Source organism: Mus musculus, chromosome 7, assembly GCF_000001635.26.
Source record: "Mus musculus strain C57BL/6J chromosome 7, GRCm38.p6 C57BL/6J".
In the NCBI taxonomy this organism is placed as follows: domain Eukaryota; kingdom Metazoa; phylum Chordata; class Mammalia; order Rodentia; family Muridae; genus Mus; species Mus musculus.
Genome location: NC_000073.6, coordinates 45,755,871 through 45,777,273, shown reverse-complemented (window position 1 = coordinate 45,777,273; position 21,403 = coordinate 45,755,871). Strand labels below are relative to the sequence as shown.

Genomic DNA, 21,403 nt, shown 5'->3' with positions numbered 1-21,403 from the left:
TCTAACTCCCATGGGTTGGAATTATAGGTGCACCCCCAAACCCAGCTCCCAGATCTGTCTTTAAGCTTAAAGTACTTAAAGATGAGGGACTGGGCAGTGGCCCTGTGGGTAAAGCACTCACTGAACACATGAGTGTCTGAGTTCTGGCCATTTGTACCCATGTAAAAGCTGGTCATGGTGACCTTTAACTCCATTGCTGAAAGGTGGGAAGGCAGGTTCTTGGGGGTCCCTGGCCACCCAACCAAGCTGCAATGACAAGCACTTGTCAAGGGTCAGAGGGAAAGCCTGTCTCAAAAAGAATGAGAGGCTGGAGAGATGACCCAGTGGACTAGGCACTTGCCACCAAGCCCAGGCAAGGAGAGAACCAACTCCTGACGTGTGTGTGTGTGTGTGTGTGTGTGTGTGTGTGTGTGAGAGAGAGAGAGAGAGAGAGAGACCTCTGTCTTTCACACAAGCACACACAAATCAGCACACCTGTGCACACATGCAACCACCACACACATAGCCATATATTATACTATATACACACCAAAATAAAAATATATATAAATATATAAATAATAAAGTAATTAAGACGATGGCTCAGCAGTTAAGAACACTGACTGCTCTTCCAGAGGTCCTGAGTTCAATTCCCAGCAACCACATGGTGGCTCACAACCATCTGCAAAGGGATCCAGCGACCCCTTCTGGTGTGTCAGACACACCAGCAACAGTGTACTCATGCAAACAAACAAACAAACAAACAAATCTTTAAACAAACAAACAAAAAAAACTAATGAAGATGAGATGAACTTTGGTCCCTCCATTGCCCTCCCTACATTTCAAGGGTCCAGCAGTCACGTGGGGCCAGAGGCCTCTCCACAGTTCATGCAGATGTTTGCACAATCGCAAAAGTGTCTCAGGCCTGGCTGACAGAAGGTGGCATTTGTATGCACACACTACTCACCTGATTTCCAAGTCTGGAAATCTTGTTTCCAAACTGGCCCCACAGGCCTGCCAAGGAATCTCTGAGAGTGTCCCAAACGTAGTGGCTTACACAGTGGTGACTCATCACTCCAGGGACACCTGTGCAGACCAGCATCTGGAAGGTGCTTCTTCTCTGGCCTCATTTCACCAAGTATCTCTGGTCAGGGTGGAGTTGGGGTGGGCAGAGACAGGGTGGCCAAGAGGATCATTTGCTCACCCAATGAATGACCTGGCCCAGGTGTCAATGATGTCTGTCCTTGGGTCTTAATGCAGCCTTGAACCCCAGAAAGGAATGCTCTATAGAGCAGCCTCTGTGCACACTTGCTGTCTCCAGCTTCTGATTGTCTTCTGCTTAAAGCACATCCTGTGAGCCAAGCCCAGCATCTCACAGGGATACCCCACAAGCATAAGGTTCTGTGGGTGCAGAGAGAGAGGACCAGAATCTACTGGAGCTAATGGTAAGCCCAGTTCATGAGACCCCCCCCCAAGAGACCACCAGGGGCCACAACTCCGATGCAAGCACACGAGAGCCTTTTATTCAATTTCAAGCTAGGGCTGCAACCCTCACTGCGTAACAGGTTTGGAATGTGACGCTCAGGTCTAGGGGTTTAGAGCTTATATAGGGAAAATGCACAAGCTGGGGCTTTCAAGCCTTGGTGTTACATGATTGGGTAAAGGGGTAAAGGACTGTTAACCTTGAAACTGATAACGTTTGTGCAGACAGGAGAGACCATACATCTGGAAAGGGGCATCTTTAACCCGGGAAGAAATAACTCATCTTGTTGTCGGGACCAGCCTTTTCCTGTTGTTAGAAGCTGGACATAATAGCTGTTATGTCTATTTTCGACTGCTGGAAATGCTCCGTGGTCTCTTTCCCAGCACTCAAAGGTGAGGAACTTATCACTCCAAGGACATTAATTTTCTGCTTCCTCCAAGGACAGGAGACAGCAGCCTCTCCGAAGGTTAGCAGCTTAAAATAGAGTTTTGAGGACAGGACGGAATCTGTCCTGCTGTTTTGATAGAGACACCACCCTTATCACAAAGACAGGGACACTCTGGACATGGCTCCAGGACTTGAACCCCAAATTTCCATCAAAGACATAGCATGACCTAGGTTGATGATCCAAGGGGGATCTCACATGGCCCAGGCTGGCTTCGATCCTATGTGCGGTGAAGGATGACCATGAACTGCTGATCCTCTTGTTCCCACCTCCTGAGTGCCATGATTACAAGTGTGTACCACCACAGCCACTTCAGAGTCTTCTAAACTCATTTTCTGTGACCAGGAGGGAAAAAAAAACCTTAGTGGGTACTTGCCACCAAACCTGACAAACTGAGTTCAATCTCTGGACCCAGGTGGAGGAAGGAGATAAGAAATTCACAAGCAAGCCATAGAACTTGTGCATTCCATGAGTTCATGGTGCATTCACACAAAGCAAATAAACTCATAAACGAACATAAACTGATTGTCCGTGACCATACTAACGTCTGAAATCTAGAAGCCAGATCGGGCTATAGCTCACTTGGTAGAGTGCTTACCCAGCATACAGAAAATCTTGGTTCCACCCCTAGAGCAGCCATCAATCAATAGGCTGGGGTGTGGTGACACACTCTAATCCCAGCACCTGGGAGGCAGAAGCAAGAGGATCTCCGTGAGTTCGAGGTCAGCCTGGTCTACAGAGTTCTGGGACAACCAAAGCTACACAAAGAAACCCTGACAAACAAACAAACATTCATGCTGACATATACTTTTGCTCCCAGCACTCAAGAGGCAGAGGCAGGTGGTTGAGGTCAGCCTGGTCTACATAGTAAGTTCTAGATCAGCTGACGCTATATAGTAAGATTCTGTCTCTAAAAGAGAGAGAGAGAGAGAGAAGGAGGAGGAGAAGGAGGAGGAGGAGGAGGAGGAGGAGGAGGAGGAGGAGGAGGAGGAGGAGGAGGAGGAGAAGGAGAAGGAGAAGGAGAAGGAGAAGGAGAAGAAGAAGAAGAAGAAGAAGAAGAAGAAGAAGAAGAAGAAGAAGAAGAAGAAGAAGAAGAAGAAGAAGAAGAAGAAGAGGAGGAGGAGGAGGAGGAGAAGAAAAAGCAAACAAACAAACAAAACCATGGGCATTGAAGGGTATGATGGTGCACACCTTTAATCCTAGCACTAGAGAGGCAGAGACTGGCAGATCTCTAAGTTCAAGACCAGCCGAGCTTATTTAGCAAGTTCTAAACCAGCCAAGAATTTGCTGATAGCCCCTCTCTCAAAAAACAAAATAAGCCCCAACAAAGCTGGTCATGATGGCCACACCTGTGATCTGAGCACCTGTGAGGTGGACTGGAAGGAGCACTTCATAGGGAGTCTGAGGCCAGCTCAACTGACAGCTCTACCCTGTCAGAAAAGAGGCGGGCAGGAAGGAAGAAGCTAAACCCTGGGCCATTCCCCCAGCCACTGTCTTTCTCTGAGGCACACCCTCAGAACGCTAGACAGTGGAGCGGGGAACACCAGGAAGCCCCTGACACTTGGATACTTCTTTATTGGCACCAAACAAATTTTCCCAAGTCCAGGTAAGCACCATTTATAATGCCACCATTTCTTAGGTGACGGCTAGGGAGTGACTTGCTGTGCACAGCCGGCTAAAGGTCTCTCTCATCCCCATGATTAGCAATTGAACCTAGGACCTCGAGTGTTCTGACCAAATGTTCTACCAGTGGTTCAAAGTCTTCTGACGGCGATGGGCAGATGCTGATTGGCTTCCATGACCTGAAGGGTTGGTCCAGGCAGCTGGAATTCCTCTGCACCATCCTAGGCTAGGCTGATGCACGGCCCTCTCCGAAGCTGCTTGATCAGCCCCACACATGGTGGCTGCATTCCGAAAGCAAGACACAAGGAGGTGATATGTCTTTTTAAAGTTTTGTATCATCTGTGAAATGAAAGTAACAGCCTTCCAGGCAGGAGTTTCAATGATGGAGGGAATTAAGTAGTCTGCAGCCATCCCCAGGCAAATGATTCCGTGAATGCCGCCGCTGTGAGAGGTAGGAACGGTGTTAGGGAGGTCACTGCCTCACACCTGGAGTTCCAACACTTAGAAAGCCGAGGCAGGGAGGGTGCTACAAGTTTGAAGGTAGCCTGGGCTACAAAGTGAGTCCTTGTTTATTTCTTTTGTCGATTTTATTTTATTGTATGTATGTATGTATGTATGTATGTATGTATGTATTTTGAGACAGGATTTTTCTATGTAGCCCTGGCAGTCCTCAAATTCACTCTGTAGACCAGGCTGGCCTCGAACTCAAGAGATCCACCTTGCCTCTGCCTGCTGAGTGCTGGGATTAAAGGTGTAAGCCACCAATTGGCTTCCATTCTTCTTTCAACTGTTTTAAGTGATGGAGCTGCAGACTAAAGCATGCATGTCAGGCACGAACTCCTCTACCAAGCCACGCCCTGAGCCCTGCTTTTACTGTCTCTTTTCAAGGCAGAATCTACTGGCTTTGAAGTCATTCTGTAGTTGAGCTTAGCTTTGAACTTGTGATCTTCTGCTTCAGCTTACAGGGCTGGTATAGGTGGGAGCCTCTAGACCCAGCTGTGCTCAACAGTTTTGGTGTAAAATCTCTCCAGTTTGTTCAAGCTCCATGGGTCCCTGCAAGTGAAGGGACTGGATTAGGTCATCTGTTGGGGAGCCATGCTCCTGGGTGCAGGGCACGAGGGGGACATAGGGGTGGGGGACAATACTCCTGCAGTCTAGCCACCTTGGCCTAGGAACTGGCTTCCCCTCCAAACAGCCACATATTCATTTATTAGCTATTCATTTATTTTGGGTTTAGAGGTCTTTCTACATAGCCCTGGCTGTTCTGGAACCTATTGTGTAGATGCTTTAAACTTGCAGAGATCTGCCTGCCTCTGCCTCCTGAGTTTGGGATTATCTTTATTTGCTTATTTGTTAAAGATTTGTTTATGGGCTGGAGAGATGGCTCAGCCGTCAAGAGCATTGACTCTTCTTCCTGAGGTCCTGAGTTCAATTCCCAGCAAACACATGGTGGCTCACAACCATCTGTAATGAGATCTGATGCCCTCTTCTGCTGTGTCTGAAGACAGCTACATTGTACTCATATATATAAAATAAACAAAATCTTAAAAAAAAAAGATTTGTTTATTTTTACATTATATGCATTGGTGTTTTTCCTGCATGTATGCCTGTGTGAGGGTGCCAGGTCCCCTGGAATTTGAATTGTAGACAGTTGTGGGTACTGGGAACTGAACCCACGTCCTCTGGAAGAGCAGCCAGTGCTCTTAACAACTAAGATGTCTCTCCAGCCTCCTTTGTTTCCTTTTTTAATGTTGCAATGGAACTCAGGACCTCCTGCATAGTAAGGAAGCACACACCACTGGGCCATCATGTTTGTTTGTTTGTTTGTTTGTTTGTTTGTCTGTTTTTCTGTGGAGCCCTGAATGTCTTGGAACTTGCTCTATAGACCAGGCTGGCCTCAACTCAGAGATCTTCCTGTCTCTGCCTCCCGAGTGCTGGGATTAAAGGTGTGTACCATCGTACCTGATACCATACACCATTTCAAAACTTTCCCAGAGCTATTCTGCCGGTAGAGAGCTGGTTGGGCATGTGGCTCAGCAGGAAATGACTTGCCTAAAACCTTGGGTCCCACATCTAACGCTGCAACACTTAATAAATATAACAACTTGTCAAATTAAAAAAGAAGCCTCAGGAAACAAAATTATCAAAACCCATTAAAGACACGTTTTTTCCCTAGCCTTTGAACGTCTACACACTTCTAAACACGGATGGGCTCCTCTGCAGACTTCTATTTTGAAATGGGGATGAGATTAAGCAGGATTTCAAAAACCTGCAGCATCCAGGACAGGACTGGGAACGGAACTATCAGAGGTTTGGTGATTACAAGAAGAGAGTCCAGAATAGAGTCACTGGTGTTAGTCATGTGCCTGGGGCTGTGGCCTCTGGCCTGCATTTTGTGGCTGTGCTTTGGTGCTAAGTAGCGTAAGCACCTCTGACCATGACCACATCCACTCATTCTGCTCTGTCACCTGTGGTCTGGGTGGGGCTCAGTGGCTACAGCTCATCTCTGGTATGTCTGAGTCCCCTGGGAGCTGGGGAACCCATTCATCCCAGGCCCACAGCTCCAGGGCTTGGGCAGGGCTTCGCTCCTCTCCCTGGGAGCTTCCTTTCTCAGAGATTTCTTAGGTTTCTTCAGAGCGAGGAGACTAAGTAGTAAGACTGGTCTTCAGAACACAAGGCTTGGCTTGGCACCACGCTGCCAAAATAACCTCAAACTTACTATGTAGGAGAGGTTGACGCTGAACTCATTAGTCCTCCCACCTCTGACTTCTGTGTTGAGATTACAGGCGTGTGCCTCACAGCCCAGTCCTGACTTTTTATTACTTCCACTGAATGCTAAGGATCACAGGAGCCTTCGGTTCAAGGTGCCAAGATGTAATGTTCATTTCTGGGAAGGGCCAGGTCTTGAAGAGACAATACGAACTGTACAGCCTGCCTTAGGAGCAGAAAGGCTTTCCAAGCAGAAACAACCTCATTTGTCAGGAACAAGTCAACGTTTTTGCCCTATCCATTGCTCTCATTGGAGGACTAGAATAGCCTGACACCAGCAAAAATATGGGCAGGTAGCACCCTTGTGGCATGTCTGCCTCTGTGAGCTGGGGGGTGGGGGTGGGGCTCAGGAGAACTTCCAGGCAGTTAATAAGTAGCTATCTTGGTCTCTTGGCCAGAACTGAACAAGTATGCTGTCATCATAGGGAGCTTGTTCCTGGGTGGGTGTCCCTGGGCTGGTGTTCCTGGGTATGTATGTGTCCCTGTGACGGTGCTGGCCTGGACAGAGGCAAACTTTCAGTTTCCCTCTGCCGGGACAAAGTAGTTCTCCGAGATAGAGAGAAGGGCTGGGCAGGGGTTGGCTGCGCTCTGTTCTGCCCGCCGTGGGGCTTAGCCTTACAATCCTGTCTCCCCCTGGTACTCTGCCTTCTTGAGCTACTTCCTTCTACCCCATTCTGCCCCACTTCCTTTGTCACCACCTAAAAAGCTGGTGACATTATTGTGTTATTTGTTTATGTGTCCATCTGCATGGGGGTATGCCCCTGTGCATAAGTGCCAACTAGAGGTCAGAAGAGTGTCAGAAATCCTGGAGCTGGAATTACAGGTGGGTGGGAACACCAGGTTGTGGATGCTAGGAACCAAACTCCGGTCCTCCAGAGCAGCGAGTGCGTGCGACCGCTGTGCTGCCCACCCACCCCCCACCCACTCTCGGTTTTTATTGGAAATGTAGATGCCCCCATCTCTGAAAACCCCTCAGTCTTCCACCTGCCTTATTTCCCCCTCCCCCCATGATTTGGTATTTTCAGTCACGAGCTATAGGCCCACATACAATTTGCTCTTTTCAGACCCAGTTAGGCAGCCAGGCCGGCCTTGATCTTAAGATCTCCTGGCCTCAGGCTCTCAGGTGGTCCAATCACAGGTGTGCTCCACCAAGCATCATTGATGCACTAATAATATGTTTTATTATTACGGGATCTGGGGAGACGGCTCAGTGGATAAGAGCACGTATTGCCTCTTCTGGGCATATATCCAGAAGATGTTCCAACTGGTAAGAAGGACACATGCTCCACTATGTTCGTAGCAGCCTTATTTATAATAGCCAGAAGCTGGAAAGAACCCAGATGTCCCTCAACAGAGGAATGGATACAGAAAATGTGGTACATTTACACAATGGAGTACTACTCAGCTATTAAAAAGAATGAATTTATGAAATTCCTAGGCAAATGGATGGACCTGGAGGGCATTATCCTGAGTGAGGTAACCCAATCACAAAAGAACTCACATGATATGTACTCACTGATAAGTGGATATTAGCCCAGAAACTTAGAATACCCAACATACAAGTTGCAAAACACATGAAACTCAAAAAGAACGAAGACCAAAGTGTGGTCACCTTGCCCCTTCTTAGAATTGGGAACAAAACACCCATGGAAGGAGTTACAGAGACAAAGTTTGGAGCTGAGACGAAAGGATGGACCATCTAGAGACTGCCATACCCGGGGATCCATCCCAAAATCAGCCTCCAAACACAGACATCATTGCATATGCCAGCAAGATCTTGCTGAAAGGACCCTGATATAGCTGTCTCTTGTGAGGCTATGCCAGTGCCTGGCAAACACAGAAGTAGATACTCACAGTGGATGGATCACATGGCCCCCAATGGAGGAGCTAGAGAAAGTACCCAAAGAGCTAAAGGGGTCTGCAACACTATAGGTGGAACAACAATATGAACTAACCAGTCCCCCAGAGCTCGTGTCTCTAGCTGAATAGGTAGCAGAAGATGGCCTAGTCGACAATAATTGGGAAGAGAGGCCCCTTGGTCTTGCAAACTTTCTATGCCTCAGTACAGGGGAACACCAGGGCCAAGAAGTGGGAGTGGGTGGGTAAAGGAGTGGGGGGGGGTATGGGGGACTTTTGGGATAGCATTTGAAATAGAAATGAAGAAAATACCTAATTAAAAATTTTAACATTAAAAAATGTTTAAAAAATCAAATAAAAAGATTGTTTAAAAAAAAAAAAGATGTACACCGCTAGTTGTATTGAAAACATTATCTAGTCTTAAAAAAAAAAAAAAAAGAGCACGTATTGTGTATTGCTCTTGCAGAGGTCCCAAGCTTGGTCCCAGCACCCCTGTTTTGCACTGATCTGTAACTCCAGTTCCAGGGGACCCGACAAAATCATCTAATTCATCTTCTGGCCTCTGAAGGCACCTGCGCTCATATCCACACACACACATATGTCTAATTTAAAAAATAAAAATGTCTTTTTAAAATTATTATTAAGGAGCTCACTATGAAGCCCTGGTTGGCCTTGAACTTGCAGGGATCCTCCACCTCTGCGTTACAAGACATGTGACACCCAGCAAAAATAGAATCTTTACTTTTCTTTTTTTTCATTTGAGAAATGGATGTCATTTATAACTGACACACAGCTCTGCTTCTCCATTTGTCCTTGGCCGTAGCAACACCAACTCCCACCTCCCTTCAGGTCTCTGGGTCCCTCTGACCACAGGCCCTCCACACTGGCCCTTCCCCATGCCTATATCATGTCTCCAGTCAGCCACAGTCTATGTTCTGACTCCAAAGGTTACCTTTTCCCAAATGTCCCCACCTAAAACTGTCCAGGTGCACAGACCAGCCCACTCAGCCACCCCACATCTTCCTCCACTATAGTCATGTGATATCAATTTGTGTGATGTCAGGTGTCTTTCTTTTTTTTTGTTTGTTTGTTTTTTGTTTTCTGTTTTTGTTTTTGTTTTTTTGAGACAGGGTTTCTCTGTGTAGCTCTGGCTGTGCTGGAACTCTGTAGACCAGACTGGCCTCGAACTCAGAAATCCTCCTGCCTCTGCCTCCCAAGTGCTGGGATTAAAGGTGTGCGCCACCACGCCCAGCTCAGGTGTCTTTCTTTATCACCATTGCATAAATAATGTGTAGCTGCTGTAACAGAAGAAATTTAAATTTAGTGAGGTTTTTAGGCTGTTGCTGTTGTTGTTGTTTACTTGCATTTGTGTTGGGTTATGTGCACATGAGCGCAGGTGTTCAAGAGGCCAGAAGAGGGTGCCAGACTCTTGGGGCTGGAGTCACGAGCAGTTAAGAGCATGGATTCGAGGAACTGAACCTGGCTCCTCTGCAAGAGCAATACCTGCTTTTAACCGTGAAGCCATCTCTTTAGCTTCACTGGTGGGGTTTTTGTTTTAAAATAGGGTCTCATGTGCTCAGGCAGGCCTAGAACTTTATAGAGGAGAGGATAACATTGAACTTCTGCCTCCACCTCCTAGCTGGAAGTTTTTGAGCTTTCAAGACCAAGTCCTACTCCAGAGCTCTGCCTGGTATTGAATTTACCAAGTAACCCAGGGTGGCCTGAAATTTGCAGGGATCCTCCTGCCTCGTTCTTTCTGGGTCATCATCTAATTCATTAACATTTCTTCTCCCAGTCTGTCCAAGAGCCCAGAGCCCAGCACATAGCAGGTGCTCCACGGAGCGTGTGCTGAGTGCACAGTGAACAGGGAGAAGGAGGGAGGTGGAAGTTTAGTATAACAGGTTTTGGGGAACCAAGAGCTGAGGAAGAAGGGGGTGCTGAAGGCAGAGGGGGGCGGGGATGGGTGGCCCAGGAGGCAGAAGGCTGAGCCAGGAGTTGGGGCGTCCTGTTCTCCCACTTGAGTCGCCTACGCACTCTTTTCTTTTGGGCTGGGCCTTGCTGGAGACACTACAGGGAAAGGAGAGGAAGGGGAGGGGGAGGGGGCAGGGGAAGGGGGACATGGGGAGGGGGTGCCTAACTGGCAGGGCTGGTTTGGCTGGTCCCTGCATTTGGCAGAAGACTGGGACAGGGAGAGGCAAGAATGGTGCTAAGACAATTCCTGCGCGCCACGGAGTAGATGGAGAGTTAGCACCTTGATCATTGTCCCAAGACACCTCTTCCCCTCCCCCCCCCCCGAAAATGCCACACCCACATCTGGAACAGGCTGAGCTTGTCTCATCTCTGGCACACAGGAAATTCCTCTCCCTCAGGCTTATGGATCCAGACCTGGACTTTCCTGGTCAGATTCATGAGTCCAAACCCCAAACCTCCTCTCTCAGACTAGACCCACAAACCCTGGACCTCCTTCCTCAGACTAGATAGACCCAGGCCCCATGCTCTGGCTCATACCCTCACTTCCCAGTTAATCCCTGGGCGTCCTTAATGCTCCTGCTCTTTGCCTACCTGCCCACCTCTACCCATTTCCTCTGTGGCCAGGCAGCCTTCGCAGACCCAGGTTATCTTGTTCTGAGCATCTCTTTCATTGTCCACCAGTCGTGGGCCAGGCCATCCCTCTTGAGTAGTGACACGTGTGGGGCTTCAACGTGGCCTTGAGCCCTGTGCCTAGATGCTCAGGGAAGCAGGGCTGGGTGTGAGCGGTATGGAGCAATCAGGGTGGAGAGCAGGTGGGGTTTCTGCCACACCACCCACCCACCCCAAGATGGACTGGCTGATTAGAGGAGGGACAGGAGGTGGGGAGGGCAGCTTGGGGTGTCAACTGCCCGCCTCTTACCCCACCAGGTGGATTCGAGGTCGTCATTTCCTCCCGAAAGGGACTGTACAGTACTCATGGAGACAGTGGAATTCCCCCTCCCGGAACTTGCCCTTTTCTCATCCGTTTCCAGGACTGGCGTGTTAAATGTGCATTCTCATCTGTCTGGGTCCTAGAGCTCCAGCTGCATCCCTCAGATCCAGGACCCAGACTCATCCCTACCCTCCCCCCTCCCCACCCCATTCAGGTTCCTCCTCCCTGTCTCAGGATTGGAGCCCCAGCCTCACCCTCTGGGGAGCCCTGCCTCTCGCAGGCTGAGCTCTCCTGGTATTTTTGGCAATTACTGGATTTTAATGGAAAGGCTGGGCTCTCTGAAGGTGACAGTGGCCTGATTCTTTGGATACATGACCTCATGACCCAGTGACCTGCCTTTCCCACGTGTGAACTCCATCAGCAAAGTGGCACAACACTGTGCTGGGGGAAGGGTCTGATGGCTCAACTAGAAGATGTTAAGAAATGATACTGAGGTCTAAGTCAGAGCTGCCATCCCCTGTGTGGGTCACTAGGGATAGGCATGTCTCCGGATGTCCCCACTCAAGGCCCAAGGTGACATCCCTCCCCAGGGCTCCCTTCTGTGGCTGGAGGGATACCTTGTCCTAGCATCTCTCCAGCCTTTACCCCAGCAGATCTATCTCCTCAGGTCTCATTCTAAGAGAGAATGTTGCAGTTTCCCTCAACAGTCTGTCTACACACTGATACACCCACAGTTGGTAGATAGCACGGACATGGTGCGCACGTGTACAGGCGTCCACCCACTATCCTTCTACTCAACTATCCGATCATTCATCTACCTATCCATCTCCAAGTGTTTGTGTGTGTGTCTGTGTCTGTGTGTGTGTGTGTGTCTGTGTCTGTGTGTGTGTCTGTGTGTGTGTCTGTGTGTGTGTCTGTGTGTGTGTGTCTGTGTGCATGTGTGTCTGTGTGTATCTCTGTGTGTGTGTCTGTGTCTGTGTGTGTCTCTGTGTGTGTGTGTGTGTCTGTGTGTGTCTGTGTGTGTCTGTGTGTGTGTCTGTGTGTGTGTCTGTGTATACCTGTGTGTGTGTGGGTGTGTGTCTGTGTGTGTGTCTCTGTGGTCACCTGTGTGGACAGCTTCATGCAGACAGAGCCAAGAGTCAACTTCAGCTGTCCTTGCTCAGGAGTCTCCACCTTTGTTTGACGACAGAGTCTCTGTCACTATGACTTGGGGATCACAGGCAAGACATGGCTGGCTGATCCACAGCCCCAGCGTCTTAGCTCTGGGTTGGGGCTCAGGAATACACTGCCAGCCCTGACTTTCTACCTGGGTTCTGAGGGTCCAAATTCTGGTCTTCATGTTTGCCCAGCAAAAGTACTTTGCAAACTGAGCTACTTCCTACCTGATCCATCACACAGCTGCTTTCTTTTTCTTTTTTAAGATGTATTTATTAGCTGGACAGTTATGGCCCACACCTTTAAAGCCAAGACTCCAAGACAGAGGCAGGCAGATCTCAGTGAGTTCAAGGCCAGCCTGGTCTACAAAGTGAGTTCCAGGACAGCCAGGACTACACAGAAACCCTGACATGAAAATGTTTAATTTTGTTTTCTGTATCTGAGTATTTTTACCTGCATGTGAATCTGTGTACCCCAGTGCTGAGAAGTGGGTCCCCCTCAAGACAAGAGCAGCCAGGGCTTTTGTGTGTGTGTGTGTGTGTGTGTGTGTGTGTGTGTGTGTGTATTTGGTTTTTCAAGACAGGTAGCCCTGGCTGTCCTAGAACTCACTTTGTAGACCAGGCTGGCCTTGAACTCAGAAATCCGCCTGCGTCTGCCTCCCAAGTGCTGGGATTAAAGGCGTGTGCCACCATGCCTGGCACAGCTAGGGCTTTTAACTGCTGAGACATTTCTCTTTAGCCTCTCATCACATAACACTTAAAGTTTTGTAACCCTCTTAGATCCTCCGTCTGTACAGCCAACACTGACTTCAAAGTCGAGAGCCTCCCGCTCTGGCCTCCGGAGTGTGGAATCTCGAATGTGCAGTGCCGCGCCATGTTTCTCATGCCTTTTAAAAATTATTTTACTTTTAGGCTTTGTTAGTTGTATTTGTGTGGCTTTGGGCATGTTCATGCTTGCCTCTGGAGGCCAGAAGAGGATGTCAGATCCTCTGGAGCTGGAGTTAAAGGTGGTTGTGAACCACCCAACAAGTATTGAGACCTGAACTCAGGTCCTCTGAAAGACCACTGAGTGAGTGCCTTCCTTTCTTCCTTCCTTCCTTTCTTCCTTCCTTCCTTCCTTCTTCCTTTTTTTTTTTTTTTTTTTTTTTTTTTTTTTTGGTTTTTTCGAGACAGGGTTTCTCTGTGTAGCCCTGGCTGTCCTGGAACTCACTCTGTAGACCAGGCTGGCCTCGAACTCAGGAATCTGCCTGCCTCTGCCTCCCGAGTGCTGGGATTAAAGGCGTGCGCCACCACGCCCGGTCCTTCTTCCTTTTTTAAAAAAAGATTTACACACACACACACACACACACACACACACACACACACAGTGACTGTCTTCAGATGCACTGGAAGACGGCATCGGATCTCATTACAGATGGCTGTGAGCCACCATGTGGTTGTTGGGATTTGAACTCAGGACCTCTGGAAGAGCAGTCAGGGCTCTTAACCTCTGAGCAATCTCTCCAGCCCCCTTCTTTTTTTAATACAGGGTTTCTGTGCGTAGTTCTGGAGCTGTCTACATAGCCAGTAGACTAGCTGATCTCAAATTCACTGTGATCCACCTATCTCTGCCTTCTAAATGCTGGATTGAAGATGCATACCAACATACTTAGCTGTCTGTGCTCTTAACCAGTGAGCTGTCTCAGCAGCATCACCACATTTTCTTTCTTAAAGAAAAGAGAGGTTGGAGAAAAGGCTCAGCAGTTAGGAGCCCATACTGCTCTCACTGAGGACCGGACGTCAGACCCCAGCACCAGCGTGCAGCAGCTCACCATTGTGACTGCAGTTCTAGAGGGTCTAATGCTGTCTTCTAGCCTCCTTGGGTACCTCCTGCACTCTGCACATATGGAACACTGGACATACACATAGAACTTACAGATAAAATAGAAATCTTTAAAACGTATTTCTGAAAATTAAAAAATTAATTGAAGTTAATTTTGGAATGTAATTTATTTAATCCAATTAAATTATCTCAACATGCAATCCATACCAAATTTTCCAGGTATTTGACAAGTCTTGAATTTTCAATTCCAATGCCCAATTTTCAGTGATTTAACTGACATGTAATCTCACCAAGGCATTCTGCTATTTAAGTTACTGGGTTTTTTGTTTGTTTCTTTCTTTCGTTGGTTGGTTTTTTTTTTTTTTTTTTTTTTTTTTGAGACAGGGTTTCTCTGTGTAGTCCTGGCTGTCCTGGAACTCACTCTGTAGACCAGGCTGGCCTTGAACTCAGAAATCCATCTGCCTCTGCCTCCGCCTCCCAAGTGCTGGGATTAAAGGCGTGCGCCACCATGCCTGGCTTTAAGTTACTTGGAAGGAACACAATTGAATGTGTTTACTTTCTTAGACCCATGAACTGAGGTTCCAGGTTTAAATAGTCAGACTGGCCAAAAGCTGTGTCTACTTACCAGACTTGCTGTGGGCCTCCCCAAAGATGAGCTGGAGGGGACAATAGGTGGCTGAATAAGGGACAGATAAATTTGGGTGAATAGGTGGGTTATTAAGGGGATGGGATGAGCTGACAGATAGATAGATAGATAGATAGATAGATAGATAGATAGATAGATAAGTTATAGAGATGGATGGATAGCTGAATGTGTGTGGGTGTCTAAACTGATAAATTTAAAGATAGATGTCTAGGGCTGGAGAGACAATTCATCAGTAAAGAGCACTTGTTGCTCTTCCAGAGGACCCAGGTTCAATTCCCAGCACCCACATGATGGTTCACAAGCACCTGTAATTCCAGACCTAGGGAATCTGATGCTTTCTTCTGACTTCCTTTGGCACCAGACATAGACGTGATGCCCAGACATATATGCAGGCAGAACAACCATGCACGTAAAAAATTAAAGATCAATATCTAAATGAATGATGGTAGATCACTGATTGGGTCTGTGATTAGGTGGATTAGTACAAAGATGGGCATGTGGAGGTGGATGGATAGATAGTAGGAGAGAGGATATGGGGATGGATGGATGATGTATAAGTGGATAGATGGAAGATGTGTGTGAATGGGTAAATGAAGTGGTAGGCGTGTACATGGGTGGATATGTAAGGTGAGTAGATAGGTGGACAGTGAATGGCAAATGGATGTATGGATGGGTAGATGGATGGATGAGAATATGTGGTTATCAGATGAATGGGTTGATGAATAGGTGATTAGATAGGTGGGTGGGTTCATTGGTTAAAAATATTTGGGTGGAAAAAAAAAGAAGAAAAGAAAAAGAGCCGGGCGGTGGTGGCACACGCCTTTAATCCCAGCACTTGGGAGGCAGAGGCAGGCGGATTTCTTTTTTTTTTTTTTTTTTTAAAGATTTATTTATTTGTTATGTATAAGTACACTGTAGCTGTCTTCAGACACTCCAGAAGAGGGACTCAGATCTCATTACGGGTGGTTGTGAGCCACCATGTGGTTGCTGGGATTTGAACTTCGGACCTTTGGAAGAGCAGTCGGGTGCTCTTACCCACTGAGCCATCTCACCAGCCCGGCAGGCGGATTTCTGAGTTTGAGGCCAGCCTGGTCTACAGAGTGAGTTCCAGGACAGCCAGGGCTACACAGAGAAACCCTGTCTCGAAAAACCAAAACAAACAAAAAAATTGGGTGGATGGATGGATGGATGGATGGGTGGATGGGAGGATAGATAGGTGGGTAAGTCAGTGAATAGATCGATGGATTTATTGATAGGTGGTTGAGTAAATGAATGGTTGAATGGGCTTGGTAGGTATATTGGTGGATAGATGGATGGGCACATGAGTAGAGAGATGCATCAAGGTAGGTAGATGAGTGGGTAGATATATGGATGCATTTGTGGGTAGCTGCATATATAGATCAGTGAGTGGATGGATAGATAGATGGGTGGATGGGTGGATGACTGGATGGATGGATGGATGGATGAGTGGGTGTGTGGATGATGGTGGATGGATGGACAAGTAGATGGATGTATCAAATGTGGATGGATGGATGAGTGGGTGGATGGATGGATAGATGGGTGAACAGATGAATGGATGGATCAGTAGATGAGTGAGTGAATGAGTTGGTGGGTGCGTGTGTGGATGTAATGTGCGGATATTGATGGATGGGCAGATGGGTAGAGGTGGGTGGATAAGTGGATCCAGAGATGGACAGATGTGTGAGTAGATGAATGTGTGGATGGTAGGAGGGTGGATGATGAGTGGGAGGAATAGATGAGCAGGTGAATGGGTGTGTGTGTGAGAGAGTGGGTGGATTTGTGAATGGATGAATGAATGATTAGATGGGTGGATATTAGTCAGCTTCCATTAATATAAGAAAATACTGAAGGCAGGTAGTTAAAAAAAAAGGTTGGTTTGAGCTCCCAGATCTGGAAGGATCAGGTCTAAGCAGACTCATGCATGCGGTTTCATGCCTGCATCTCTCACTTCAGGTGTGTGTGCAGAGCTCTTTGTCCTGTTGATGTGTCTTCCTTTCCCAAAGCCACCTGGATGGGAGGGGGAATCTCCACCTTGGTGACCTAATCACTTCCCAAAGGCCCCACCCCTCTACACGTAGTGGTGGTTGGATTAAGTTTCCAGCCTCCTAATGCCAGCAACAAAAGACTTTGGGGCTTGAACTTTTCAAGAGAAAAAATTGTATTCACACCAAGGCAGATTGCACGCGTTGGGGGTGCTCCTCCAACCAGGTGGCTTTGTGGGGCCCCTTCCTCTGCTACTGTCTTCCCTGTGCCCAGATGCCCTCAACTGTCACTCTGTCTGCGGCATGGTTGCCTCCATCAGCGACCCTCCCATCTGTCACTGCCTGAGATGTTCCTCTATGTCACTCAGGAGTCCCAATGGAGACCTCTTGTAAGCTCTGGATCTGCTCACTGCCTTTCACTTGTTCAGAGGCTCAATTAGTCCCCGCATCAATACCCTGTCACTTGGCAGTGGGTGACTCTGTCCATCAGCTGGCCTACAACACTCTAATCACTTACTTGGGAAGCTAGAGCTGACAGACACGAGGTAGACCTGCCCTTGTGAGGGAGGTAATAAATAAAGCTTTTAAAAAAGTGTCTCTGCCTCTGCTTGTCCCACTGCCTCTGTCCCTCTCTCTGTGTCTCCCTGTTTCTCCGTGTCTCTATGTGCTTCGGTCACTCTGTCTCCATCTCACTGTCTATGTATCTCTGTATCACTGCCTCTCTGTCTCTGGACCGTGCTCTTCCCCAGCATGGCCAGTGCTCAGCACCCAGGCACCGGCATCAGGCATCAGCACCGGGACAGGAGCTGCTCGGCAAAACTTGCAAAGTAAAGAGAAGAAAGGAATGTGTGAGCCGCTGCCCTGAGGCGGGCAGCCAGGCTGGGCTGCGGTGGCCACTCAGGGTACAGCCGGAAGTCCCCACTGCTGGCCCTGGACTCTGGTCGTGTGGAGCCTCCACCCTCGCCCTGGGAGGGCACCAGCCTCTCCCTCCCTGCCGCCGGCAGGAGGCGTGGGCAGCAGCTGGGAGAACCGGCTGTGCCCCTCCCCTGGGCCGGCTGGTAGGCACCTGGCACTGGCGGGCGCGGCAGACGCTGCGCACCTGGCCCCGACGCCCGGCTACCTCCTGCCCTGCCCGCCATGGACGGGCCGCAGCCCCGCGCCCTGTGGAGCTCGTCTGAGAAAAATGTTTCCGAAATGAGGTGAGGTGGCCTGCTGGCCAGGGCCTGGGGAGGGTGGGGACAGGCCTTGGCCATGGAGGGACCTTCATTGGATTCAGTGACTTGGGATGCTCCGGTTCTTCTGTCTTGGGGTGAGGGGCAGGGCTTTTGCTCATCCAAATTGGGTAAGGGGAACCAGGAACCTGGTCCAGAGAAGCTGCAAAAGGCTAAGGTTGCTTAAACAGCTGAATCTCTTGTGTGCCAGCTCCACCTGGGAGACACCAGGCAGCATGGGATGCTCAGAGACCGGAAAGTGGCTCTTGGCCGCCAAGAGAGCAGGGACAGATTAGGGCTGACCTCTCTCCTCATGGAGCCAATGTGTTAGTTCCTCTGTTTCTGGATATGAGTCAGAAACTCAAGAGTACCCACTTCCCAGATGGAGAAACTGAGGCTGGGTAGCAAAGTGTCCTGATCACAGAGTCCCGTCTCCTGGCATCTTTGGGACCTTTCCATGCCCTACTCCTTGGCTTCTCTTCTCAGCTGAACAAGCAGAAACCCAGAAAGGATATGAAGCTCTCTCCCCGTCTCACAGTTAGCTGCTGACCTCTCATCATCAGCTCTGGTATCTTACACTCTTCCCCTGCCCTCCCATGACCCTCTGGAAGGAGGGGGGCGGCTAAGCCCTGTCCCCACCCCGGTTGCTTCACTCTAATACAGTACGGTTCCAAATCCTCCCTTCCCCTGCCTCAGCCAAGAGCCAGGGTGTGGAGAGAAGAGGAACTCTGACTCCAGGAACCCATTGCTGTGTGACCTAGACAAGCTTCACTGGGCCTCTCTGCAACTCTCACCCGACCTGACAGCCTCCTCTGAGCTTCTGCTCAGTTGTGCCACCGAGTCCCTGGAATGGCCTCTGCAAGTGACAGTCACTTGCTCTCTCTGCACCTCAGTATTGCCACCCTGGAGGTAGGCTTAACTTCTTCCTCCGGTGGCCCCCACAGCCACTTTCCCTTGTGTCTCCATAGCCTGTCAGTCCCCACGCCAGACTTCCCTATGCCAGACCTTCTCGTGGTCTGTCACTCCCCAGCCTCCGTGACCCCAGAGATCCCAGAGCTGCCTCACCCATCCTGACAGCTATGCTGTGACTCCCTAGCACCCAGGCCCCTCCAGGCCCCACCCCAGGCTCTCTCCTCACCGACATTCCATTCACCCCATGACTTCAGGTTCCCTGGACACACCCCACTCTTCCCTACCACAGTACCTTTGCATATCTAGTTTTTAATTCTGTAGAGACTTTAGAAAGGTCCCCAAGCACCACTGTCACCTGCTGTAGTATCTTCTATGGCTCCCAGGCACCCAGAGCAATGGCCTCCAAAGCTGTTTTAAGGTTTAGAAGGGTTTTGTTCAGAAGGAGCTTCCTGAGCCAAAATAAATAATAGAAGTCAGAACAGGATGGATCTGGTTTGAGGTGGAAGCAGGTCTGGGCACCCTCATCTGCTCCCCACAGCCTTCTTTGGGTGCACTTGAGCAATCTGAGCCCCTTGTGTCTCTCCTCAACCCCCAACTGGGCTTCCTCGTGCTTCCTCCTCCTGGGTCTGTGTGCTTCACCCTTCCCCTTCCCTGGCAACTTCTGCCCTCTCTTTTATTGGCCAAATGCTTTTTGGGGCTAAAGATGTCACTGTGAACTTCAAACCTCAGCTGTGTAGGGTTCCTGGATGGGATTGGGGGTGACAGCCCACAGAGCCCAGATTGCTATGGTCCATCTTCAGATCTTGCCTGTCCTGGACTCCATGACAGCCTGACATTGACAGGGACAGGCAAAGGGAACTCGCCAGGAATGAATGAAGATTGGGATTAGGAAACCTTTGATCTTGGGGTGAGTCAGGTCTGCAGGAGGGGCGAGGCGTGGTGGGCAGAGGGCATCAGCAGAATCCCGTAGGGCAAAGGACAGCACCTCATCCTACCACACCCTGGAGGCAACAAATGATCCCATTTTAAAGCCTCCTAAACAAGAACAGGTGAGCCATTATCTGTTCTAGATTATGGGTCATGTGATGCAAACTGTCCAGGATTTAATTTGGGCTAAAGGACTGTCAGCAGGTTCAGCTCTTGGAATGTTCTAGATAATGGGGTTGGTTATGTGGCAGTATGCTTTATGTGAAGGTATCTCTCACAGCCTCAGGTGGATAGGACTCTGAAGAACAGAATAAGCCTGGGGCCATGGCTCAGTGCTGAGGGCACGAAGCCCTGCATCCCAGCACTCTGGAGATGCAGGTGGGTTGGAGAATATGGCCACCCTTGGCTACATAGTGAGGTCAAGGCTAGACTACGTTACATGAGGACCTTGTCTTTAAAAACGAAAACAAGGTGGCTGGGCTGGGTGGTGGTGGAGGTGGTGGATGCCTTTAATCTCAGCACCCAGGAGGCAGAGGCAGGCAGATCTCTGTGAGTTCAAGGCCAGCCTAATCTATATGGGGAGTTCCAAGTCAGATAGGGCTACACAGAGAAAGCCAATTTCAAAGAACCAGAGAACCAAGGAGAGGAGAGGGGAGGGGAGGGGAGGGGAGGGGAGGGGAGGGGAGGAGAGGAGAGGAAGAGGAGAGGAGAGGAAAAGGAGAGGAAGAGGAGAGGAAGAGGAGAGGAAGAGGAGAGGAGAGGAAGAGGAGAGGAAGAGGAGAGGAGAGGAAGAGGAGAGGAAGAGGAGAGGAAGAGGAGAGGAGAGGAAGAGGAGAGGAGAGGAAGAGGAGAGGAAGAGGAGAGGAAGAGGAGAGGAGAGGAAAGGAAGAGGAGAGGAAGAGGAGAGGAAGAGGAGAGGAGAGGAAGAGGAGAGGAGAGGAAGAGGAGAGGAAGAGGAGAGGAAGAGGAAGAGAAGAGGAGAGGAAGAGGAGAGGAGAGGAAAGGAAGAGGAGAGGAAGAGGAGAGGAAGAGGAGAGGAAGAGGAGAGGAAGAGGAGAGGAAGAGGAGAGGAAGAGGAGAGGAAGAGGAGAGGAAGAGGAGAGGAAGAGGAGAGGAAGAGGAAGAGAAGAGGAGAGGAAGAGGAGAGGAGAGGAAAGGAAGAGGAGAGGAAGAGGAGAGGAAGAGGAGAGGAAGAGGAGAGGAAGAGGAGAGGAAGAGGAGAGGAAGAGGAGAGGAAGAGGAGAGGAAGAGGAGAGGAAGAAGGAAGGTTGCCTAAAGTCATCCAGATGTAATTAGTGTGAAGTCAAGATCTCGAGCACAGAAAGCAAAATGTATCCTGCCCTAGATTTGGGTATGAAGAAGTAAGGGAGGAACAGGGCCTGTAAGGAATGTAGGCCTCTCTGGCCAGGAAGCTCAATAAGTACTCCACTGGGGAATTCCATATATCTTATGAAGAAGGTCTGAGAACCAGAGAAGCCACCAGCTTGTTTGCCTGGGTGTACAGAAAGCTTCCTGCCCAGTAATCTCGGTTGGCTGCTTTGTTTTTTTCTGGTGCTGGATATTGAGCGTTGAATCTCACACATGCTACACAAGTACCCTACCTCTGAGCCACACCCCCAGCCTCTCATTGGGCCATTCTAGGCACGGCTCTACCTCTGAGCCACGCCCCC

At 49.2% G+C, this 21,403-nt stretch overlaps 1 protein-coding gene and 1 long non-coding RNA gene across 4 annotated transcripts in view; one reads left to right on the top strand and one right to left on the bottom strand.

The window, feature by feature from the left end:
* Nucleotides 1-1,480: 1,480 nt before the first annotated feature.
* On the bottom strand, nt 1,481-11,921 carry Gm39009. The gene is made up of 2 exons (XR_882070.1): nt 11,047-11,921; nt 1,481-2,242 (listed from the first exon to the last, which is right to left on the bottom strand). It is a non-coding gene; the product is annotated as a predicted gene, 39009 (long non-coding RNA).
* A 5,680-nt stretch (nt 11,922-17,601) lies between these two features.
* The window catches only part of Sult2b1 (sulfotransferase family, cytosolic, 2B, member 1), a 29,692-nt gene continuing 25,890 nt past the window's right edge, over nt 17,602-21,403 (top strand). Inside the window, exons 1-3 of one of the 3 annotated variants that reach the window (XM_030242792.1) lie at nt 17,602-17,882; nt 18,381-18,462; nt 18,591-18,803. Coding sequence is in view for 1 of the 3 variants with exons in the window: in NM_017465.3 (NP_059493.2) it covers nt 17,821-17,882 (62 nt within the window). In the remaining 2 variants the exon portion in view is untranslated. The remainder of the gene's footprint in view (nt 17,883-18,380; nt 18,463-18,590; nt 18,804-21,403) is intronic. The other 2 variants (XM_030242793.1, NM_017465.3) reach the window with 2 other exon arrangements.